Source organism: Triticum dicoccoides, chromosome 2A (genome assembly GCF_002162155.2).
Source record: "Triticum dicoccoides isolate Atlit2015 ecotype Zavitan chromosome 2A, WEW_v2.0, whole genome shotgun sequence".
Lineage (NCBI taxonomy): Eukaryota > Viridiplantae > Streptophyta > Magnoliopsida > Poales > Poaceae > Triticum > Triticum dicoccoides.
Genome location: NC_041382.1, coordinates 784507599 through 784531960, shown reverse-complemented (window position 1 = coordinate 784531960; position 24362 = coordinate 784507599). Strand labels below are relative to the sequence as shown.

The following is a 24362-nucleotide window of genomic DNA, read 5'->3' as shown; positions in this document are numbered from 1 at the left end:
AAATATATAAAAAGTTTCAAAAAAGAAATTTTGGAATTAAAGATACGAACCTTCTAAATTTTCAAAAGGAAATTAAAAGTGATGGATTGTTATTAGGAGAGAGAGAGAGATATTGTGTCCTCTGTGTACTATGTGCATGGGTCTTTTATCTCTGCATGGGGGCCAGGATAAAGAAATACGAAGACACAAATTCAAAGAAGAGTGGTTGGGATACTTTATTTGGTGCCGCTCTGTGCTTGGGTGGTAGTTCACAGCTAGCTACACTGTGTTCATAGTGGCATTCCTCTTTAGTTGGCTTTGCCCGCTCAATTCATAGTAGCACGAGCACTTTCCTCCCTGCTTCCTCTTAACTTTCGGCGTTCACAGCTTTCCTCGCTGCTTCCTCTTATCTTTAAGCGTTCACCATTTTCCTGGTTGTTTCCTAGCACTTCCTCTCTTATATTCAGGCTGCTCCTTCACTTCTTCATTCGTTTTTGCATTTACAGTCATCTAGCCGTCTCATTCATCTATACTTATTCTCTTCACTTCGCTTTGCCAGCTTGATTCTGCTACCCTCAAGGGCGAAATCGATAACGAGAAGGTCATCTTTCTCTCCCACTCTATGCATGTATTCTTCTATCTACCATTCTGTCATGGGTTAATGAATCAGTGAGTCTCACTCATCTTTCCTGGTTTAATTTCTCTGCAGGAAAAGAAAACAATGAGGGAAATGGTAGCATCAGCAGTTGTGCAGGAGGCTGTGAGTGGAGCTGTCGCCTTTGTGTTCAGCAGCCGCCGCGAAAAGGGGTCCCAGGAGGAACTCATGGAGAGGCTCGAGATGGCACACCTAAAGCTGGATTTGGCGCTCGAGAGGACCAGGATGATGCCTGTCACCATCATGCCGTTGCTTCGCCTGAAGAAGAAACTGAAGGATGTCTTCAAGGAGTGCGGTGATCTGCTCAGCAGGGCGAGGGGTCGTCAGAAAGTGGTACCCTCTTTACGCAGAAAGATTATGCATACTGTGCTGCCCTCTTTCATTGTCCCAAATCAAGACGTGCTGAGTAGCTCTGCTGTTGGAAGATTTGAGCGGTTTGTCGAGGAAGCCGACAGGTTTGTGAGGGACGTGGAGTCTGGATGTTCACTTTCTCACTACAGGTTTCTCAGTTCTCCCATCAGACATCTTCTTGAAGGCAAGGGTCTCTCCTATCGCATGGTGCAAGGAAGCAAGGCTTTCTCACTTCGTATATGGACGGTTTCCGTGGAAGAGTATGGTAGAGTCGCATGGCTAAGTTTTCATTCCAAAGATCGCAAGGTGCCACTCAAAAATTGCAAGTTGGTGCTGATTCTAAGATTATACGAAAGCACAGACATAGTTGGAATTACCGCAAAATGTTTGCGGTCACTTGCACCTCAATTCAAGTCTCTGGTTGAAGATGCAACTGAGGAACTCACGCAATTACCCACACAAGACGTTTCATATTTCGATTCAGTACGGTGGGAAACCCTGGCTAAAGCGACTACATATTGGTGTCCAGACCCATTTTGTTGCATAGCTAATGGGCTCAACAAGCCTTGTGCTAGCAATATCATCTCATCTGAGTTAACCGGCAGATTTCCTCAAGAAGTTATGGCAGTTGATTTTCGCTGTTGGTTTTCAGCTTCTGAGTACTGCTCGCGGAGCTCAACTGATGAAGCGCGTATAAACGCTATAAAGGCCTGGCCACCTCTACAGATACAAGTTTACTTCCTAGCTCATCTCCCGTTTGAACTCACAGGGGAGAGTTTATTAGTAATCTTTAACCATCTCTCGGTTGAATCGTACCAACACGGAAGTAGCTTATACCAAAAGGAGGAGGAAATACAAACAGAGGCAATTGATTGTTTCATCCGTCAACCTGGTATGGCAAACTACCATATGGCTTGGGCCTCGGCACATGGTTGTGCATACTTTCATGTTTCAAAGCCGATCACAAAAACTAGGAGAGCATCAAAGAGAAGGCGGTAGAAGCTTATACTTGGGAGCAGAGAAAAGGGTTCTTTTTGCTTAATTAGCCTCTATGATACGGTTTGCTTCGGTGCCAGTATTTATCATGGTCTTTTTATACAACTACTGTTTACCTGCCATGTGGCTTGTAAACATGGATGTGTTTGATATTATCTGCCTACTATGATTTGTAAGCCTACGGTACTGGATCAATTTTTTTCCCCAAAGCAGGCACTCCTAGTTTCTTTGTTATACAAGTTGTGCATGGCTTGGCCTTCCGTGTTGCTCTGCTGGGGCGACACCGGAGGTCACCCCAACCCTAAATCCCCTAACCCCGTTCGTGTCTATCTTGGCCGCCGCCGCCAGCGTAGTCGCTGGTGGCAGCGGGCCCCTGTGTAAGGGAAGCGTGTGTGGTACTGGTGCTCTCTCTTGGGATCAGATCCGATAGTGCTTCTCCGCAGGCATGAGTTTCTCTACGAGGACGCATCCCAAGTGGACCTTTTTTCTCGAGGGGCGCCGGAATTTGCTGTTATCACGGTAACGACGAAATTGCGCAATCAGGATGAAATTTATAATCAAAATTTGAATTCAAATTTTTTCAAGTCAATATAGATAGGTGTTTAACTCCTAAGTATCACGTACCTTGCCTTGGCATAGTGGCTATTCAACGGCAGCTCCCACTTGCTCACTCATCGTGAGTTTCGACCCCTGGTCGCTCCAACAATTCAGCAGCATTTTTTAACTTTTGCATCCTCAAAAAGAAATAAAAATATGAGAGTCCAGACTTGATCCGGTGCCTCTCTGTCGAAGAAGGGTTTGCTTTACCACTAGGCCACGACCAGTTCTAATGCAGGAGAAGAGATAGCCTTTATTTAACTACACTGTGAGCGTTTGAATTCCAGTTTTTCAAATTATTTGAGTTTTTTTGCTCGGTATGAGTGTTTCTCGAGTGGGGTTGGTAACCGCGTAGAAGCTGAGAATTTCACTCGCTAACAACAAAGCTTCCACGCCCGGCCTCTTGGCTTGGTTATGTGCACGTCCATGGGCATCCGTCCAAGAGGATCCGCTTTGATCCTGAACGCGGCGGCGCGTGCCCATCAGATCTGCCGTGTGCTTTCTGTCAAGTTCTTGTGGCACATTGTTGCTGGCAGCTACGACGCTGCTTGCTGGTGCCAACGGGATGGTGGGCCAGGGGCCATTGGTGCTGCGGGCTACAACACCCCGGCTACATCATACGGGAACACATTGTAGACGAAGGCACGTGTTGGTGTTGCCAGCACCGGGCATGCGTAGATGGACGAAGACGAAGTTGACGAAGCGCCGCACCAGGCTTGCCAGGCCCGGGGACACGTCGTGGATGAAGGCACGCGACGATGTTGCCAGCACCGGGCATGCATAGACTGGGACATGCATGAGCTGTACGCCAAGTCGAAGAAGTCGGATAGGCCAGCAGAGAAGGACTCGACGACGGTTGCGGCGCCAATTAGCGCGGGGCCGATGTCGCCCGCGGTTGTCGGAGTAGACGAAGTGGTCGGGGTAGATGACGACGACGCTAGCGATGGGCTAGTGTTGGACGAAGACGAACGGGGCGGACGGGCGGCTGCGGCGGCGGCGGCCAAGGAAGAGCGGCGGCGGCGGCTACGTTAGGAGCGCGGCGGTGCTCGAAGGAGGCGAAGAACCCGACAGCATGACGAAGACCGGCGCGGACAGTGGCGTTCCCACACCAAGGGAGGCGGCGCGGCGCATAACACGAGAAGTCAATGCGCAGCGACAGTGGTGGACCACGGGCCGCGGCGCTACGGCCCGAAGGGGCGACGCAGCGGCGGCAGGCAGGTCAGGGCGACGGCGGAAGACCTCGGGGCGGGCGTAGGGACCGCGGGCCGCGGCGCTACAGCCCGAAGGGGCGGCGCAGCGGCGAAACGCGGGTCGGTGCAACCGCGAGGACGACCTCAGGACGACGTCGTGGACCGCGTGCCATGCTCGCTACGGCTCGACGAGGCGATGCAGCGGCGGCGTGAGGGTCGGTGCAGCCACGGGGCGGCCTGGAGCAGACGGCCCCGGGGCGGCGATGGCCCGTGGGCCACGACACTACGGCCCAAAGGGGCGACGCAGCGACGCGGGTCGGTGCAACCGGGAGAAGAACCACGGGGCGGCGACGCTGCGGCCTGATGGGGCGACGCAGCGGCATCCCGTTGCTCGGTCGGTAGAGAGGCGCACGGAACTCGAGACAGTCTTCATGGGGCCTGCGGAGGCGCACGCAACCGACGGGTCAGGTCGGTCGCACGGCGTAGATGAGGCGGATCGCGGCGGCGGGCGGGTGATCAATCCGATCACGTGTGAAGTCGGGGATGTCGCTCGGTGAAGACGGGGTGGCGGCGGAGTCCGAGATGAAGCCGACGACGATGGACGGCGTGGGACGACGAGCGAACGAGCGCGTCAGCACCGGCACCCGGGTCACCAAAGCAGCGCCGGCGCCCGGGCAACGAGGCCCGAGCGACCAACGGAGCAGCGGCGCCCGAGCTCAAGGCAGCCGACGGGCCTGACGCAGTCGGGGATGAGGCCGGCGAATCAACCCGTAGGGCCGCCGTGCAGACGCGCTGGAGGCGGGTGGCGTGGATCGATTGGCGGGCCGACGCGCGAGCGGAGGCTATGATTGGCCGCCGTATGGCGCGAGGCCGCCGGGTGTAGGCGATGCAGGTGTCCCGGTCGGAGCAGGGCGGTGAAGGCCGACGCAGGGCGACGGGCGGGCCGGCGCGCGGACGACGACCTTGAGGGGCCGCCTGTCGCGCGAGGCCGCCGGGTTGGTGAAGTAGCCGGCCGGGCGCGCCGGTGTCGGAGTGGAGGCGCGGGGTGTCGATGGCGACGGCGGGTGACGCAAACTGATCAAGCATAGATTGAAAAACCAAAAAGAAAACGCCGATCAAAATGACCGGCAGGAGAGAGAAAAACCCAGAACAAGGGCTCGGGAAAAAGACTCTCTAGGGCAGCCGGTCAACACGACCGGCGGACGAATCTTAGATACGGGCGGTGCGGCCCCCGACGGCGGTCATGGAGGCCGACCGCCCCAGAGGCAACACGCAGGTGCGGAAGCGGCGGCGGCTAGGGTTTAGAACCCGAAAACTGATACCATGTTAAAAGAGGGAGAGAGGGGATTGTTGTGGAATATGATGGATGTATTACTGAGCCACAAGGGCGAGTATATATTGAGTATAAAATTTGAAGGGCAAGATATCTTCTAAAGATAAGATCGAAATAACTCTATCTAATTCCGGCCAATCTCTACTATCAAATAGTATATGTCTAACAAGAACATCTGCGCCATCGGGGGTTCGTGACGACATTTTCAGCGGAGACCAGTCCGTGGGAAGGCCGGAGCCCGAAGCTGCAGGCACCCTCACACTCCAGAAAAAGAAGTGGTAAGTCCCTACAAACAGTCAGGAAAGCTGCATTCTGAACTGGAACCAAGATTAGTCACTTGTCGCCTCTGACAGTTACGAAGTGCAGACTTGAATTCGGTCCTGTGGCCGCATTAAGGCCATCCATCGCGGATTCATCCGCTGATTCGATGGCCACCTGCACTCGCTCTCGGATGCCAGCGCCGAGGTTGGGTTTCAACGTGTTTACCCATTCCGCATGGTTTGCTTTTAATTCAGACCTGAAGATATGCATGTGTCATTTGGCATTATTACGCCGGTCGAGTCAATATGTATGACTGAATTATGAAAGCTACTTCCTCCGTTCCAAAATAGATGACTCAACTTTGTACTAACTTTAGTATAAAGTTGGGTCATCTATTTTGGAACGGAGGGAGTAGTTGACATAGGGGTGCGCATTATCGATTGGACGCAATTATAGTTGACAGAGGTATTCGCACAATCGACGCAGAAAACATACCAAGTTTGCGTGACTAGACAGGGTAAGTAGGCTGTGGGCCTGTGACTGAAACCAACAAACTTTGGAGGACTCAGCATAAGGTGCGAGATGGCGGACAGAGCCGGCACACACGACGATGATGCAGACGAGCCGTCACTCATTCATGAACTTCCCGATGCTTGGAACATTGTTGTTGCTGGACACGAATTCACCGAGGTTACTTATACTCTATGTAAGCTTGCTCTGCCCTGCTCTGCTCCGCTCTGCTATGATGATGGGATGGAGTTCATGCTAGCTACTTACTGTCGAATATCTTGGCCACTGAGGCATTGAGGATCTCGTAGGTGTGAGCCGGCACTGATGGCCAGGACATGGCGGCGCGCGGGTAGGGGAAGGGGCGGCTGTGGAGTGTGGCGCGGGTAGGGCTAGGGCGGCGGCTGTCGGGGCGCGGCGCGGGCGGGTTAGGGTTTGGGAGAGGGGAGAGGCAGCGGCGCAGGGGGGTTGCAGCGGCTGCGGGAGAGCGCTGTGGGAGGGGGCAGCGGCGACGGTGTGGCGGAATCAGAGCTCGTTGACGACACAGCCCGGGACTCACTCCCCCCTTCATGGCGTACAGATCTTTGTTCGAACTAGAGTTTGCAGCGACGCAGTACAAGACCGGTCCCTCCTTCGAGAGGTGCACCCACCGTGCTGAACTTGTCCTTGGCGTACAGGTCCACGGCGTTGCCGGCGTACAGGTCACCTTTTGGCGTAGCATCAGCCCAAGGCGACGCGGCCTCTACAACGCCACCTTTCCACGGCCTCATGAGGCGGCATTCTTTGTCTTGGCGGACAGCCGAATACTCGGCGTCTAGCCGAGGCGAGGTGCCAACCGCCCCGGCCACGCCAATGTGAGCGCGCGTTAGTTTTTACACTGACGCGGTCTCCCCAAACCATTACTCCCGCAAAGTGTAGCCCCTTGCACACCCTAATGAAGCAGCTGGTCGTCGAGAAGTCCGAACTGAGTGCGACCCATGCCATCCCGACAACAAATACTCCAACGCCGCCAAGACCGATAAGGGACGACGGCGAGGGCGGCCGTGGCCACCGCAAAGGCCAAGCTACTTGCGGCGCATGTACCGACGAGGACATGGGCTCTGCCGCCGCCCACACACACCACCATCATCATGCATGGAGAACGCGAAGCGAAGACGACGATGACGACCACACAGCTCAATCGGAGGTATCCCGCGGAGCAACCCGCTGGAGTAATTAACCGAGAGCCTTCCGAGGCCCCGGGAACCAGGAGACTGCAATCGCCACAGTCAGGCTAGCCGCGCTAGTAGGCCATGGAGCACATTTGTTTTCTTTACGGGATCTTGTAATTTTATTTCTCCATTGAGATTAATGAAATACTCGTTTCCTATATCTTTTTTCTTTGTGTACTACGGTACATTGGCACGCTCGCGTATATTTTTTTTGTCCCGGCGCAAGAGAGAAATATACTCCCATTTCCTTTCCCCCGGAGTCCAGATATTTTTCTCGTGTCAAACACAGTGGCAATGAACATCAAAACAAACAACAATAGGAGGCCCAAAATCCTCCACTCAACGAAGAACGCGTGGAACAGTCAGCAGCAGCAACAACGAATAAAGAGGTGAAGCTGCATAAAGTGTTTCCACAAAATTATAGCTTAGCTTCAATGAAAACCACCACAAATCTCAATAAAATAATGCCTCTTCATGATCACATAGTTCAAAACACACACTAGATGTTTCGCTATTTTCGTGTCACTGCCAGAGGAGGCCAATGAACAAGAGGAGGCAAATGAACAAGGGGGACATGTTTTTCAAACGGTAGACAGCAGTGCCATAGAAGACTAAGCCCCGAAATATTCACTCACCAAACAACAGGTAGTTACATACCAGTGAAAAGGTATAGTTACATAAGTTGCTTCTACGAAATTACAAAATAGCTCCATGAACACTCAAATGCACTCCCACTTAACCACCTCTATGTTTGAACATCTGCAAGACAAAAACGAGGACAGTGACGATGGACACTAAAACAAAGAACAAGAGGATGCCCAAAAACCTCTGCTCGAAAAAGAACGGGTGGAACAATCAGCAGCAGCAACAACGACTAAAGAGGTGAAGTTGCATATAATGTTTCTATAAAATTATAGCTTAGCTTCCGCGAACACCACCACAAATCTCAGTAAAATAATACCTCTTCACAATCACATAGATCAAAACATGCACTAGATATTTCAATATTTTCATGTCAGAGCTGCTATAATTAAAATAAAGTAGCAAATTTAATTGTTTAACGCTTTTTGCATGATAACACGCGGAAACCTGAGCAAGGAAACCACACAGATACAATAAATGAAGCAAACACTCAAAGTGTCCTGCAAAAACATGGGTATGATACTTCAGAGAAAGAATCACACACCATCCAAGAAAACCCTCCACCATCATACGACGGTGATTCTCCTGTCAAACAGGTTACCGCCAATCAGGACGACACTGAAAAAGAAGCCGGAAAAGACCACCAGCAAGACACGATGTTTGACAAGCAAAAACCTGACACTAAGAAACACAAAGCGGACTCAAACGAGGATGCAACAGAAATTGGATAAAAGGATACTGATGAATCCACCTTTGAATGTACAACCCAAAAAGGACATCATCACATGCAGCCAGAAAAAGGAGAACAAGAAAGGATCAACACTGGACAACGCATATCTCTTAGTAGCGAAACATGCAAGACAAAAGAAACTTAATTGCTATCTTGCAACTTGAAGTTATTTACATTAAATTCAAAATCATTCCAGGCACAAAGGAGAAAGGGAACACACATACTGATGCCATCAACAAAGCCATCGAAGACCTGTAAAACGTAGTCATGGACAAATAAAGAACGGTAAGTTCATGTAACTAACACAGAACACATTCTTTTTACCTGTAATATGTGTGAACTAAAATATTTTTCTAAATATACTCTGCAGAGATGAGCTTTTCATTACATCAGAGAGATTAGATGTCAATCTAGGTCATGCGGGCGCCAGGGTTTTCTCTAGAGCCGCCACCTCTGTTGCGGCCTTCTCTTCCTCTTGTTGCTTCTTCGTCTTCTCATCATCCCTGCCGACCATCTCTCCGGGGGATCAAACACCGCCCGCGCCCAGGATGAATCGTACACCACCATGACTCTGATGCCACTTATTGTTGCAGAGACCTGCAAGCACGACGCAAGAGAGAGCAATCGAGAGAGAGCGAAAGGTAGAAGACACTGGTTTTGCGCTGCTGTAACAACTTGCGGCTTTTCTGTTCTATTTCTTATTTATCTGAACTCCAACGATCTCCTGAAAACAAGCAAGAAATGGTCATGCGGCCCCCGAGCTTACAGACCGTGCTATCCCACGATGCTCGAACGTGCAGAGCCCTACATGCCCACGGCGAGGAATGCGTGATCCATGCCATCCCATGGCGATTCCTACGGCGAGCTGAATACTAGCTAACTAACTGAAGGAAATAATGTAACTGAACCGTACGTGCACAGACACACGCTAACGGTCAGAATTATTCAGAGAACTGAATTTTGCCAAGTCTGAAGCTATGTGTGAGCAGATTATCCATCACAAGCCACGCCGCACCCCTCGCGATAGCAGCTCCTAGCCGGCGAAGTGAGTCTTATGAATCTCACCACCACCGCTTGCCGGCAAGCCATCACTCCGTCCATGTCGGCCGCGGCGGCAGGCTACAACAACAGCAGAGTTGGTAAAGGTAGTAACTCGTTCCCTTCCCCCAATCTCTCTTCTCTGTTCTGTTATCACCTCTCTTTTTTTTCTTTTGCCTCACGCAGTACCTAACCTAGTCTTGTAGAAACAGCAGAGAGTTTGTTTAGTGGTTAATTAATCTTGTACCTAACCCCGTTGTAAATTAGTCTTGTACCTAACGCATCCAATGCACCTAACCAAATAAAAAACTGGAGTAGAAACCAACCACTAAGCATTGCACCTATAGCATCAAACCAAGATCCAGAATTACCTTATTATAACTTATCAAATACGGAGTACGTATATTGTCCAATTTACAACAAGTCAAAGCATAGGAATCAAGCCAAAGAAATCGTTAGGAAGATGCCTAGCCAGGGGGAGCTGACATGACAGATATTATGGAAGGAAACTTCTTGGCAATTGCTTCGACAATAAGATCCAGTCGAACACGCCACCAGAAAGGTCGTATCCCCATTCCTACCTCCCCATCCCACCCCATCCTTCTTCTGCGCATCCCACAAGAGAGAAGCCATGGCGGAAATCGGGGCCATGATTGCCGCTGCACTTTTGAAGGAGGTGGTGCAGCAGATTGGTTCGCTGCTGGGAGGTCGGATCAAGCTGCAGCTAAACTTGGACAAGGACCTGAAGGAGATGAAGGCTACCCTCGAGTCCATTGAGGCGCTCCTCAAGGACGCTGAGCACGCCAACACCAACAACTCCATGCGTTTGTGGCTCAATCGTCTCAAGGACGCCATGTATGGCATTGCCGACATGATTGATGATTTTGAAGCAGGAATTGAGGCTGAGCAAACACGCAAGGTAACTCTGAACCATGCTTCTTCTTTTTTCTTTTTCCTTTTTCTCCGAAAATACGCTGTATTAAGGAAAACAGAGTACAAGCAGTGGAATAATAAGAACCCTCGCAAAAAGTAAAATAACAATAAGGCCCTCTGAGCTGTCTTCCTCCTCACAACGAACCCCTGCAACCATCTCAACCTCCGAGACCGTTGAACAACACCCTCTAGGTTGCTGGTCAGGCCGCAGTCCGCCGACCTGTAAAAGGGGAGGGATGGGCTCTGTCCTCGGCTTACACAACTGAGCAGCGTCCTCTAGCTTCCAACTCCTTCACACCCTCATCGCCGTCGAGGCAAGGAGGCCAGGACCAATTTATTTGGGTCGCCGGAGCTAGAGTCGAAGAAAATAACATTCTACGAATAAAGATAATTACACCTATAATTACGTGCGATGAATTAATTGTGACATTTTTTATATTGGAGTACATAATAATCTGATCTTAACATTGATTAAAAATATTTTTTTTGAAATTTAGTTGTTGCTTTTTAATATACATGTGATTATACTGAAATAGCAATTATGAAGTTATGCGCTTAATGTTTTACCCTAACCGGTTTTCTTTAAGCCAGAAACATATCTAATACAACAAGATATATATAGGAAATAATCATTTGAGCCTTCAAGTTTGATGGTGGTACTTGTCGACCTTGAATTCCAGGCACTGCAACTTTTAATCCTTGCCATTTTAGATTCAATGCTTTTTTTTTGGCACAACAAGAATATGACGAATCCACAGAAGAAGCTATCCTGGTGCTAGACAAAAAGATGCATACTTTGACCAAGTTCTATTTTCATTTCTAAATATTTTAGTGAATACAAACTTTAAATGGACAAAGTTGAACTCATCTACATTTGAACAAAAAATACCAGTCAACCATAAAGTCTAAAATTAATGACCGGCATGAGAATGTTCAAAATCAAGACTAGAATTTATATGTTGGGCCTGCCAGAAAATGCATCAAACTTTCTGGCTTAAAATAGACTTTTTCCTAATATCACCAACCATTTCGCCAATGACTAAGAATTAAGCTGATGATCTCTTGCAGTTCTCCATGAAGAAACATCTAGCAGTTATGATGCCTTGTTTCACAATTGGCCCCAAGTTCACAATGGCTAACAAGATGAAGACGATGAGGGAGGAACTGCAGGGGATCACAGATCAATATCAGAAATTCATGTTAGTGTCAGGCACTAATGCCGATGAGCCGAAAATCATCCAAATGCGTGAAACATCATCAACCATTGAGGCATCAATCATTGGGAGGAGCGAAGAAGAAAATATGATATGGGTTTCCTTATCTGAGAGCGTAATAGAAAATCTCATTGTCCTTCCTATACACGGCATTGGAGGGCTTGGCAAGACGACCTTGGCGAAAATGATTTACAGTAATAAAACCAAATTTGAAGACTATGTTCGGGTGTGGATTTATGTGTCCGAGACATTTGATAGACGTATCACTTGCACAACTATTCGCCAATAAGAAGATTCTGATTATTCTAGATGATTTGTGGGCAGAGGATGATTCCCAATTGGATAGTCTGATTGCCATGCTTAAGGTTGGAAAGGGTACCAAGGTGGTTGTTATAGTAACCACACGCAATGAGGAGATTGCAAGGAAAATTTCAACCATTCCCCCACATGAGCTAGCATCACTAACAGATGAGATATGCTGGACTATAATTAAGAAAAAAAGTGGCTTGAATCTAGAGATGATAAAGAACAGTTCAGGGATATAGGGGAAGCCATTGCAGCGAAGTGTGGAGGTGTGGCTTTAGCTGCTCAATCAATTGGACCAATTTTGGAAGCTATGACCTATAATCAATGGAAGAAAGTGAGAGACAGTGATATTTGGAAAGTATCTGCTTCTTCTTCAGATCCGAAAGATAAAGCGGCAACACGGGTGCTTGCATCCTTGAGGTTAAGCTATACTTTTATGCCTCGGTATTTGAAGCTCTGCTTTGCCTATTGGGCAATCTTTCCAAAAGGATGCAAGATATCTAAAGGTGATCTAATTCACCAGTGGATTTCCCTTTCTTTTATTGGGGCAACACCGACATTCACCGCTTGGGAGCTTGGCGAAATGTACATTACTCAGCTTTTGAAGCTTTCCTTCCTTGAACATTCGAAGGTAATTGGGTGGGAATTCATAAGATGCTTATTTATATGGTGCACATGTTTATCCAATCTTTCAGTGGTTAATGCATTTTACAACATACTCAACTTATGCATGTAACTTGTTAGAAAATTTCAGTTGCTCGTGCACACACCACGACACATCCCATATAAGCATATACCCACACATAAAAGCGCACCCGAGACACCACGGCACACCCCATATAAGCATACTAGTGGTTTGGGCGCCACCTTGTGGCGCCGCTTGAGAGGAAGTTCATTTAAACAAAATTGTGGTCCTCGCCTCTATCTAAAAAACATCTCAAAAAAAATTCTCACCTCCATCTAAAAAAAGAAATAAAAAAGAAAAAATTACCATCGTAGCCTACCGACGAGCGCCACTTTGCATAATTAACCCTCCATTTAAAAAATATGTGAGGTTCTGACCACCATCTAAAAAAACATTTCAAAAAAAAATCCTCAACTCCATCTAAAAAGTATTGTAAAAGCTTTCTCATTGCGGCCAACCAGCTTGGCATGGCTGGTTGGCCGCCAATCTGACGATGCTTAATGGGTTTAATACCCACACATAAAGGTGCACCCGAGGTCATCCTTGCTTATTTTGGCTACTTTATTTTTATTTTTGTATGTTACTTAAAGAAAAAAACTTTTTACAAAAAACATCCGATTTATTCATCAACTGTCAAAGTAGTACAAAGAATACTAGAAGTAAAATTTACTTCCAGGTTCGTAGACCACCTAGCGACGACTACAAGCACTGGAGCGAGCTGAAGGCGCGCCGCCATCATCGCCCCTCCCTCGTCGAAGCCGGGCAAACATTGTTGTAGTATATAGTCAGAAAGTCATCATGCTAAGACCCCATAGGACCAACGCACCAGAACAGCAACCGCCGCCGATGAAGAGAAGCATAGATAAAAAAAAGATCCAACCTGCAAACACGCAGACGTAGACGAACGAAAACCGGATCCAGTCGGATCCACCAAAGTCAAATGCCGAACGGATCCCTTGATATCGAGACTAACCTCCACACACCTTCTGAAGATGCTTGAAACATCACCAGGACGTGCCTAGGCAGGGAGGACCTTATTCCAGTTTCAAGAAGCCGCCACCGCCTTCTCTTCTTGAGCATGGCAGAAACCCTAACAAAACTCAGAAAAACATCTATAAATGGAGCCCTCCCGCCAGCAAGGGTCGGGATCCACCACGCGTCCATGGTCCAAGGACCATAGGAGACGAGGCCGGCGGCGGCGGCGAGGATCCGTCGTCTTCTCACGTGGTGGGTTTGATGTGGCTTGGCAAGTGACACATGTGTCTCTTTTGGAGTCATTGGGTAGTGCCTGTCACTAGTAGGTGAAGCCTGGCGGATGCGCCGCCGGCTGATGCTACACATGACGTCTCATGCGAGGACGCCAAGTCATGCCTCTTACCGGCACGTACTGCATGGTGGCTCTGGCACATGTCACATGTCTAGCACGTTGTTGCTGCAAGGACGCCAAGTCATGCCTCTTACCAGCACGTACTGCATGGTGGCTCTGGCACATGTCTCATGTCTAGCACATTGTTGCTGCATCAAAGATGGTGCAACAGTGGTGGGAGGTGGGCGGTAAGGGATGTATGTCTTCTACAGAGGTATCCGGTTGTTGAGGCATCGGTGGCCGGATAAGGGATGATGGTATTATACGGATTCAACGACGACCTTACACACTCCAGTGGAAACACAAGATCTCTGATCAGGCTATGTCGACGCGCTTGTCCTTGCTGAAGGTGGGGGTTGAAGCTGGGCTTTAGGGATGGGAATCCGGAGTTCAACCTTGTGTTGGAATCACCATCATCGGCACACGTGCAACGATTCCTTCTTGAAGGTGTAGTCTAGGAGTGTTGTGTATTCTTTGTATTGGTGTGGTCTTGTAACATAGGGGTAGTGGCTATCTGGTGGAGTTATAGTCGCGAGGCATGCCGGGTTTTATTTTCGCTTTATCCGGTCGATGTTATTCGACTGCTGGATTTTGTATTCTTAATAATATATGGTTGCATGCATCGTCCCTAATGCAAAAGCCGGGGATTATACTCTTTTTGGAAAAAAAAACATATTGTTTGAACCATACAATTGCGTAGCTTAATTTTGTTCAGTATGCTACCTGTTGCTACTAAATTTGTTAGTGCATCGAACGCTTGAAATATAAAAATCTAACACTGCCAATGGCTTTTGTTTCAGATTGCAAGATTCCGCTATGGCCCTGCCGATGTTACAGGGTTCACCATGCACGACTTGGTGCATGATCTAGCAAGGTCGGTGATGGACGACGAAATTCTTCTCGCTGGCAATGATGGCAACACTGGGGGAAACCGCTGCCACTATGCACGGCTCAATGATTGTAGCAACCTAGTGGAGTCACGGAGGATAAGGGCACTCCGTTTTATGGGCTCAGCTAAAATTCGACTTGATGATGCTGCATTTGCCTTTGCTAAATCCCTGCGTGTCTTGGACTTGAGCGAGTCCTCCATTCATAAATTGACAAATTCAATTGGCCAATTCAAGCAGTTGAGGTATCTTAATGCTCCAAGAGCACACAATATTCCGGATAATATCACTAGCCTGTCAAAATTACTTTACCTCAGTCTTCGAGAATCTTCTCTATCTGCACTGCCAGAGTCAATTGGAGAAATGGAGGGTCTGATGTATCTTGATTTGTCAGGCTGTGAGGGAATTAAAGAACTGCCAGAATCATTTGGGAAGCTAAAAAAGTTGGTCCATCTTGATTTGTCAAAATGCTCTGCTTTGGAAAATATATTGAAGTTTATGTGGAGTTTCACGGACCTGCAATATTTTTGAACTTATCAAGTTGTTATTCTATTGGGTCGCTACCAGAATCTCTTGATGGTCTTACTAGTCTACAATACTTAAACCTAAAGCAATGCCTTCGAGAAGGTGAAAATGACAGTTTGATGGACAGTATCAGTGCCCTTTCAAATCTGGAGCATTTGGACTTGTCTTTTAATGATGGTATTACTGCTCTACCTGAAAGTTTTTGTAACCTGAGAAAGCTGCACACACTGGACCTCTCGTACTGCCAAAACATTCAGAAGATACCAGAAAGTATGGGTAAAATTCATAGTTTGAAGACCGTACATTTAAAGGGCGTCTATGGTCTTGCTGAAGAACCTGTACCTCATCCTAGTACCAGTTTCATATCATTACCACTTCTTCAGGTCCGCGTTAGAGATGGTGAATCGAGCAGCAATCTTATCTGCTTAAAGGACATGAATCCTCCGGAGCTGGATATAGTCTGGCTTGAAAATGTGAGGTCCGCAGAAGAGGCTCAGGGTATAAAGTTGATGGAAAAAAACAATCTCAAGGAATTATGTTTGTCTTGGAGTGAAGGTGCTGAGACGTTTGTGGATGATAAAGTGTTGTTGGAGAAACTAATGCCACCGAAAAGTGTACACAAGTTGGTGATAATGGGTTATAATGGCGCCAGCCTGCCAACATGGCTGAGCCAACAGAATAGTTCGCTGACACTAACCGGTATGGAACATCTGGAAAAGTTGAGTGTGTCAGACTCCAGTGGGGCCACTTCTTCCTAGAGCAGTTGACAGGTTGGAGATAAGAAAGAGTGATACTGTGTTGTCATCATGGGGAGGCCAAATTTCGTGTTTTGACCCTTTTTGCAAACAAAATCGGGATGTGATCCCAGTTCGAACTTTTTTTGAGATTTGACCCTTTCGCTACCGCCGTAGATCATGGCGGTAGGCGTGTACAGGCTACCGCCACGGGGAGCGGCGTAACGGTCGTACCGCCACAGGACGTGGCGGTAGTCCAGCTAAGGCTACCGCCAGAAGGCTCGGCGGTAGTGCCGTAGGCTGTGCCTTCGGTACTGTGACGAAGATGGTGTTTCCGCTGGCGGTAGGGTACCCCAACCTACCGCCACGTTCCTTGGCGGCAGGGTCCTACACACATGCCTTCTGTTCTGTGACGAAGAAACCGTGACCCGTTGGCGGTAGGGTACCACAACCTACCGCCAAAGGTCCTGGCGGTATTATGTCTACACCTACCGCCGTCCCTTTCGGCGGTAGGATATGTGCCAGTTAACTTCTAAACTGGTTCTTTGTCTTATCAATCAAAAATAAATAAACATCACAACAAATATTGTTTGTAATTCAAAATAGGATGATCCCACACATTGTAGATAGCAAATTAACATTTCAAATAGTTTGAACATAGTTTGAAAGTAGCAATTCGACATCACCAACAAAGCTTGAAAGTACCAAATAGACATCACTAGCATAGCATACAAGTTCTTGCTCACAACTAGTTGTACTAAACGACATCACCAACACGAGTGGTCACTTGCTCCTGCTCCTCTTAGCGGTACGGTCGTCGTTTCTCTTCGAGCGGGTTTCGTCTGGCTTCTTCGTGCGACGACGAGGAACCGGTTTCTGAAACGGGGATGGGCTCAAAATATCCTGGTGTGGATGAGATACCCTCTTCCCCTGGCTTGGCTGCGTCGGTTGAGGCCCGTCATTGTCGTTGTACTCCTCTGCGTCCTTCTCCTCCTCTTCTTCTGCGTCCTCCTCCTCCTCTTCTTCTGTGTCCTCCTCCTCTTCTTCGTCGTCCTCTGTTTCTTCTTCCTCTTGCTGCTCAACAACGCGGGATGACGAGGCAACATGAGTAGAGGAAGCTCCGCCGGCGTGGCTTGATGAAGCAATGGCACGCATGGACCCTTCATGAGCAGGATCATGGACGTTGGCCGCGTGAGCGCACCCAGTCAGAGCATGGCCCTCGATGGGCAGGGCCGTGATCATGCCGAAGTCCTCGAGAGTCACTGTCATCTCACCACAAGTGAGATGGAAACTGTGCGTCTTGGGGCGCCACCAGTCGATCAATGCCGTAAGAGCCGAGTGCACGAGCGTCGGCGGCTGCCTTTTGAACTGAAGAACGAAACCCAACATCCGTGCTCTCCTGAAATACGGAGTGTAGCGCTCGTCGTACTGCATCCGCACAGCCTTCGTGTGGCCCCTCATCCGCAATGGGGGGAGCATCTGTCAGAATGTAAACGGAATTGTTAGTAACTAATTTTGTCATAATAAACAATATATCAAATTGACGATAGACATTACCACTCCGTTCTCCATAAAACGGGCGCGGTGACCGTTGTCGAAAGCATGATCAAGCATCGTGTACTTCACGCCGATTTCTGGCGCAAGGGGTGGCCGCCTATAACAATTAAACAATTAAAAATGATGTCATTTTCAACCAACTTGTATCATTTTGAACAAACATGAACATATCAAGTCCAAATATAAATGAATCATATTCAACCAACATTCATCATTTATCATATATTCAACCAATATAAATGATCAATGTAAATAAATTATTCACCAACATTCATCATTTATCGTATATTGAAACAATTAGAAAATTGCATATACATCATTCATCAAAATCCATCATATGACCATTTGTTCAAAAAAATGCATATACATATTTCAATCACATGTAAGCAACTACTTACAATCCCTCCAACATCAATTACATCACCACTTGTTCAAAAATAGTGTTAATCTCCAACTACCTTCGTGATGAACTAGGGTTCATATCAAAACTACACATAATCTCCACAACTAGTTATTAGAGTTTATATTCAACTATATACATCATATATAATCATCCTAAGCAATCCTAGGATAAAAAGTAAAAAGATAGGTTTGTTTGCACCAAATAATGCATCAAATCGAAAGCGTTTCGAGTAGAACTAATTGGAGGGATTGAGAGAGCTTACTTTTCCCGTTTTGGAGCCATCTCGATCCGCAAAAATGGTGCCAAAACGAAGGAGATCGGAGGAGGGGAGTGGAGGGGATGAGAGAGAGCTTGTGCTCTCTGTTCTTGCGCCGCCCCGCGGTTAGGGGAAGAAGATGGGGGCGGGTTCGTGGGTGGGCCCCATGAGCCGGCCGCGCGGGCTTATAAGGTTTCAGCTCCTACCGCAGAGCCTACAGCGGTAGGATTACAGAGCCTACCGCCGTGGGCTCTGGCGGTAGGGTGGACGGCAGGAGACGGTTCCGTTTATTTGGGGCTGACGTGGATAAGTGGGCTACCGCCGATCCCTTTGGCGGTAGCATGCACAGGCCTACCGCCGTGTAGCCCGGCGGTAGGCAAAAGGGTTAGATCCTGAATTTTTTTCGAACCGGGGTCAGATCCCGATTTTTGTTTGTAAAAAGGGTCAAAACACGAAATTTGGCCTCATGGGGAGAGTGTACAATCTCAAGCACGGGTGCTTCCTCCTCTTCTCCAGTAGGAGTATTAACCACTGCAACTGCTCTGGTAGTTGAATACAGTGAGCTGCCCATGCAGCAGTGGAGACTGCTGCGCCACATCTCTGGCCTCAATTTTTTATGGATCAAGAGTTGTTCTGACCTGACCGTCACCCCTGACATCATCCCACATCTGTCCTCTATCACTAGTCTGGTTATACAGACATGCAAAATCTCATCATTGCCGCATTGGGTCATGGACTTAACCGGTCTCGAATACCTTTGGATCAGAGATTGTGAAAGCATCAGGTCCTTGTCCGAGGGCATACAACTATTCACCAAGCTCCAAATACTTGAGGTTTACGGATACCCTGATTTGAAGAAGTGGTGCGAATCGGAGGAAAAGAAGATAATGCTTGCTCACATAAAAGAAAAGGTACTTGTCCGGTCCGGCCACGCTATCTTGTGTATCGATCTTATTTTTTTGTGGCTACTCCTTTTTCTTTTCCCAATATTAGTATATAGAATACATTATGTTTCTATTTGTCTCATAAAATTACATATATTCATATAAGTAATGCGGTTTTGGTGTGTTGTGCTGTTGGGGTCACCCTAATCGGCACCCGTCAAGTGCTTTGAGATCTGCACTTTATAATGTAAAAAGCTCTATTTCTCTATTTACAGCGATTTTACTGAAGCAAGCACAGAGAGAACTGTTTATCTAGGCTTGGACCGAAGTGGGAACTTCAGACACATGCACAAAAGGTTCCAGCCCACAAGTACAGAGAGTCGCCTAAAGATTGTCCAGTAATGCAGGGCGATTACATTGAAGTCAGCACAATCAAAGAAGCATTTTCAGCACTGCAGGCCTGAAGAAAAGTACAACCATGTACTAGCAAATGGTGAATTATCTTCACAAGGCTTTATTTTATTTTTATTAATTAAAAATGTGCTATGTGGTGAATTATCTTCCAATTCACTAGCAAATGTGTATTTGTAATGAAGGCAAACTATAGTTCAGCCTATATAAAATAAAGTTCAAAATAGGAACTTTTCTTTCGACTTGGCTGTTTCTTCCTACACATAATAAACTTGTGTTGCAATACTTTAAGGTTACTGGATTCAGAGTCCAATATCTTTTTCTTAGTTTCTTTTCCTCTTCTCTGTACTCTTGGTTACTTCAGTGTAACTGATTCACTCTTCTAATCGCAATGAAAGCAGCTCAGTCTGCATTTCGTCAAAAAAGAAAAACAACACTTTAAGGTGTACGCCCCACTATAAACTAACCATGCCCATGTAAAGATGTTAAACTTGCACATCAGAGTGTTAAAGTTGAAAACTGAAACGCATGTGCCAAGGATACCATGTTTCTCTCACACAAATAGAAGATATTTTGGAGAAGAAGGTTTCGATCTGGGTAGCAAAGGGAAAGGAGAAGACTAATATATCCAGGGAGAACTATCGACAGCCATCCAGTAACTGAAACAAAATAATTGTGAAAGGGCAACCAATCAGAAATAACAGTGATAATCCGTACATGACGTACCTTCTGTCCACGTGTAACAAGCCTCATTGCAACTTGTGCTGCTGTAAACACAGCAGCAAGAACATCAGCTGCTCTTCCAGTAACCGGGCATGTGTATGAGCCGCCACAGCAATAAAACCGTCAGTATGACAATCCATATCTCTGTAAAATGAGAGCAGAATCCTCAAGGCTCATGGAAAAACAAAAGGATAAACACATGGTAGAAAAGGCTAAAGCAAGACAATACATTTTGACCATATCATATTCTTGTAGGACTGCATAATCAGTGGCAGGGCGGACAATATGACTAGTGTTGTTCACAGATAAGCATGTCAGGAAAGCAATGCCCCTTCCATTCTTCTTCTTCAGGAAGATGTTATGGAAGCAATAAGGAAGATGTTATGGAAGGAAAAACTGAATGCGTTACATACACCCCAATTACAACTGATGAGATGTTAAAGATGGGCACATGCCAAGCTCACGCGGTGGCTGCGTACGAAGCGAACAGCTCAAGCCCCGACGCACCGTCAGGAAGCAGCTCGTCCCACGCGGAGGGCACCAGACCTTTGGACGAGCACCTCGAGGGAACCCGCTCAACAGCTCTCAGAACGGAATACACTGGGCACTGCATAGGCGGAGCAAAGCTTGAAACGGAAGAAAGGAACTCGGTGTGAGGCCATGCAATACCTGCTGAGTCGACGGAGACGCATCACCCGCCGCCACCGAGGTCGAACAGGTGGCGTGCACCTCCGCAGCAGCGACGCCAGAGGCATGGATGACAACCAATGGTAGCTCTATCACTGTTGAGCTGAAGCGGCGGAGAGAAGAGGGGTGGTGGAAGAGGGGAGCGGGAGGCAGGGGAAGCGGACATGCCGAGGACTAGGGACTAGGGATGAGGAAGGAGGATGCTGTTTTCTATCTATGTGCCCCTGCTACGCTCTTCACTTTGGCTTTCTTCAAGACAGAGCCCGTGTGTGTGAGGTGCATCACCGCTCTCAGTAAACTTGGCCTGATATGCGCTGTGGAGACGCCTAAAATTTATCCAGCAATCCTGAACGTTTACATCGAATTAGCCGCAATCAAATAAGCATTTCCAGCACTGCAGGGCTCCTCAGAAGTACAACCGTGCTTGTCTACCGATGGCCCACACGCTGCTGGCCTGATGCATCATGACCTACGACTGGGTTTCTTTCTTTACATAAGGCTTCTCTTTTCTTCATCGAAAGCATGCTATTTTGTGACTCATCTTCCATTTCACTAGCAAATCCATACTTGGTAGTGAAGGCAAACTATAGTTGGACCAACCTATACAAAATAAAGTTCAGCATGTGAGCTATGTTTCCTTCGACTTGCTGTTGTTTTCCTACACCTAATAAACTATGGTTAAATTTAAGGTTTAATCCCAACTATATATGCACCAACCATGCCCCTGTGAAGATGTTAAACTTGCACACAGAAAAAAAAGAGAGGCTAAGCTCGTGATTCCACCACATGGATGCTTGAAGTAGGCATCAGGTCTTGTAGTTAAAAAGGTGCAGGATGCAGAGAACCATGATTCCCTAAAGGGTTAAGCTCGTGATTCCACCACATGGACAAGCTACGGTTTTCCTTGTTATGGACCGCTACGTATTTGAGAGAACCATGAATTTCGTTAATTTACAGGTGGGCACTGTGCAACCAGGACTACTTACAGGTTGGCACTGTGTAACCATGTTGCCAGAAGCCGGACCACTTACACCTCGAGGGCACCTGGTCCGCAGCTCCCAGAACCGAAGGTGCCGGGCGTGGCGGAGGCGTAGCAGACCCCGAATCGGAAGAAGGTCAATGGGCGCGACGCGGCGCAAGCGCAACAGCTGCTGCGTTCACGAAGGAACAGCATCCGGTGCCAGCGAGGTTGGAGAAGTGCTGGAAATATGAGTAAATTACTACGAGATTTAATCTGAATAAATAGAAAATAGATCATGATAACAATAACAAAGATTAAATTAATCATGTGAACTAGCATAATAGATGAACAGATCATATCTAGGTCACATACTAGAAACATAAATTCTACCACGATCTCGAACAACAAGGATAGAATAACATACGGTGCAGCGGGTGCAGCACCGCCAGCGTTGACGTTGTCGCCCATGTCGTCGAGGATGAGGTTGCCGAGGTTGGGGAAGAAGTCGTCGCTGCCAGTAGTCGCGCGAGTGCGCTCCCCAAAAACCTGATCGCCCCTCTCCCGTACAGGATCACGAGAGGCGGGGTTCCGGAGGCCTGTTGTCCCTTCTCCCGGTGCACGCCGAAAGGAGGGATGAAGAAGACTTGCTTGGCGGCGCAATGATCTGGAACGGTGGTGAGAAACCATACGAAGCGGCCGCGGCTAGGATACACGTCTGCCTGACTATATAGTGCGGGCCGGATAGATCGTGGGAATAAACCCCACGTTCGAGTCGTCACGATCCAAAAGAATCGGAAACGGTTCAGTAATTAACGCGTCCGTTAATTATTAATTAATGGCTCATTAATTTTATCATGCAGCAAAAATATAGACAACGTGCATAGCTCTGTCCTCGGCTCGGCTCAATCCCGCAACCCACAACCCGCAACCCGCGGCGCGTCGTGACGAGGCGTGGCGAGGCGAGCGAGGAGGAAGAGCGTGCGTGTAGGTCTTCTCTTCTCATGCTCATACAAGTGGTAGAAGAGCTCATCTTATAAAGAGGTGTAGCTCTCTCTGAACTTATGAGGTGGGACTAAACATTAGCCTCACTCACTCCAGTCACATGTCTGCATGAATGGGCCAAGAGAATTTCAGAATTTTAGTTGGGCTTTGGGCCAAAGGCCTACTAGCAAAATTCCAACAATCCCCCACAAAGTCTCATTGGCACATCTCATCATTTAGTTCCAAAACATTGTTTATATACCGGTGCTTAGTGGAGATGTGAAGTTGAACTTCCACTTAGAAATTTATACTACACTAGATCACAACTTAAATAATGGACTATGCCTTGAACTACAAGTTTTTTGTGAAACTAGTTTCACACAAATTCTTGACCGATATTGGGCTGCCGCAAGGCTTCCCCGCGGATGGAGCATACACGTCATACTCCAGGGTCTTTCATGAATTTATTAGAGAACACCCAATTCTCACAGACTGCGGCGTTAACAGTCGAATTCATATACGCGTGTTCCTCAGAAGATGTTCTGCAGGACAACATCTCTGATTACCCAAATAAGCCACTTGGAACACATTAAGATAAGTATCAACCTGCCATGCCGATCAGGAGAGTATTGCATCTTCATGGAGTGGGATAGGTAATATAGGGATACTCTCCTCCCAGCTGACCAACAGCTTGTCTCCCACTTCTACTTCACGGGATCTCCGATCACATAGAATGGGTTACCACTATGGACAACTCATGCGGTTGGTTTCAGACCCATCTCCATCGATGCATTATCTATCACATAACGTGATAGACCCTTTGTGAAGGGATCTGCCAAATTTTTCGACGTTTGGATATAATCCAACGTAATAACTCCGGAGTTCCTCAATTTTCTGACAGATTTCAGTCTCCTCTTCACATGCCTTGAGGACTTCATATTGTCCTTAGAACTGTTTATCTTGACGATCATAGTTTAATTATCACAGTTCATCAGGATAGGGGCACTACTGGAATCAGCTACTTTACCATCTGTCAGCTCTTTGCCGTCAGCTAGCGGACGGCAAAGAAGCTCTTTGCCATCAGCTACCAAAAAGCAGACGGCAAAAATTCTTTGTCGTCGGCTAGCGGACGGCAAAGAGGGAGGGGCCCCACTGACGAGCTGCTAAAAAAAACCTAACGGCCCCCCTCTTTGCCGTCCGCTAGCGGACGGCAAAGGGGGGAGGACGGCAAAGAGGGAGGGCCCCACTAACGTTAACGGCCGCGCCCCACCCCGCCCCTCTCTCTCTCTCTCTCTCTTTCTCTCCCAGTTACTCGCTGCCGCCCCGTCGCCCCACCACCCCGCCGCCGCCCCAGCGCCC

General features: G+C 47.8%; 2 protein-coding genes and 1 pseudogene across 2 annotated transcripts; 2 read left to right on the top strand and 1 right to left on the bottom strand.

The window, feature by feature from the left end:
* Nucleotides 1-478: 478 nt before the first annotated feature.
* Nucleotides 479-2215, top strand: LOC119352531. Its single transcript, XM_037619134.1, has 2 exons — nt 479-580; nt 689-2215. Exon 2 carries the CDS (start codon nt 701-703, stop codon nt 1982-1984), a length of 1284 nt encoding a protein of 427 aa, XP_037475031.1. The 5' UTR covers nt 479-580; nt 689-700; the 3' UTR covers nt 1985-2215.
* Nucleotides 2216-10067: 7852 nt separating this feature from the next.
* Nucleotides 10068-16335, top strand: LOC119357304 (annotated as a pseudogene).
* Nucleotides 16336-16813: 478 nt separating this feature from the next.
* LOC119357305 (armadillo-like helical domain-containing protein 4) lies at nt 16814-21293 on the bottom strand. The gene is made up of 4 exons (XM_037624303.1): nt 20604-21293; nt 20378-20518; nt 17698-17794; nt 16814-17619 (listed from the first exon to the last, which is right to left on the bottom strand). The coding sequence occupies exons 3-4, from the start codon at nt 17752-17754 to the stop codon at nt 16924-16926; spliced, it is 753 nt and encodes a 250-aa protein (XP_037480200.1). The 5' UTR covers nt 17755-17794; nt 20378-20518; nt 20604-21293; the 3' UTR covers nt 16814-16923.
* Nucleotides 21294-24362: the final 3069 nt, after the last annotated feature.

Coding starts and splice junctions, on each gene's coding strand:
- LOC119352531 (XM_037619134.1), top strand. CDS start 701: ATGAGGGAAATGGTAGCATCAGCAGTTGTGCAGGAGGCTGTGAGTGGA.
- LOC119357305 (XM_037624303.1), bottom strand. CDS start 17,754: ATGCTTGATCATGCTTTCGACAACGGTCACCGCGCCCGTTTTATGGAG. Junction 17,620..17,697: donor GTTTTATGGAGAACGGAGTG/GTAATGTCTATC, acceptor ACATTCTGACAG/ATGCTCCCCCCATTGCGGAT.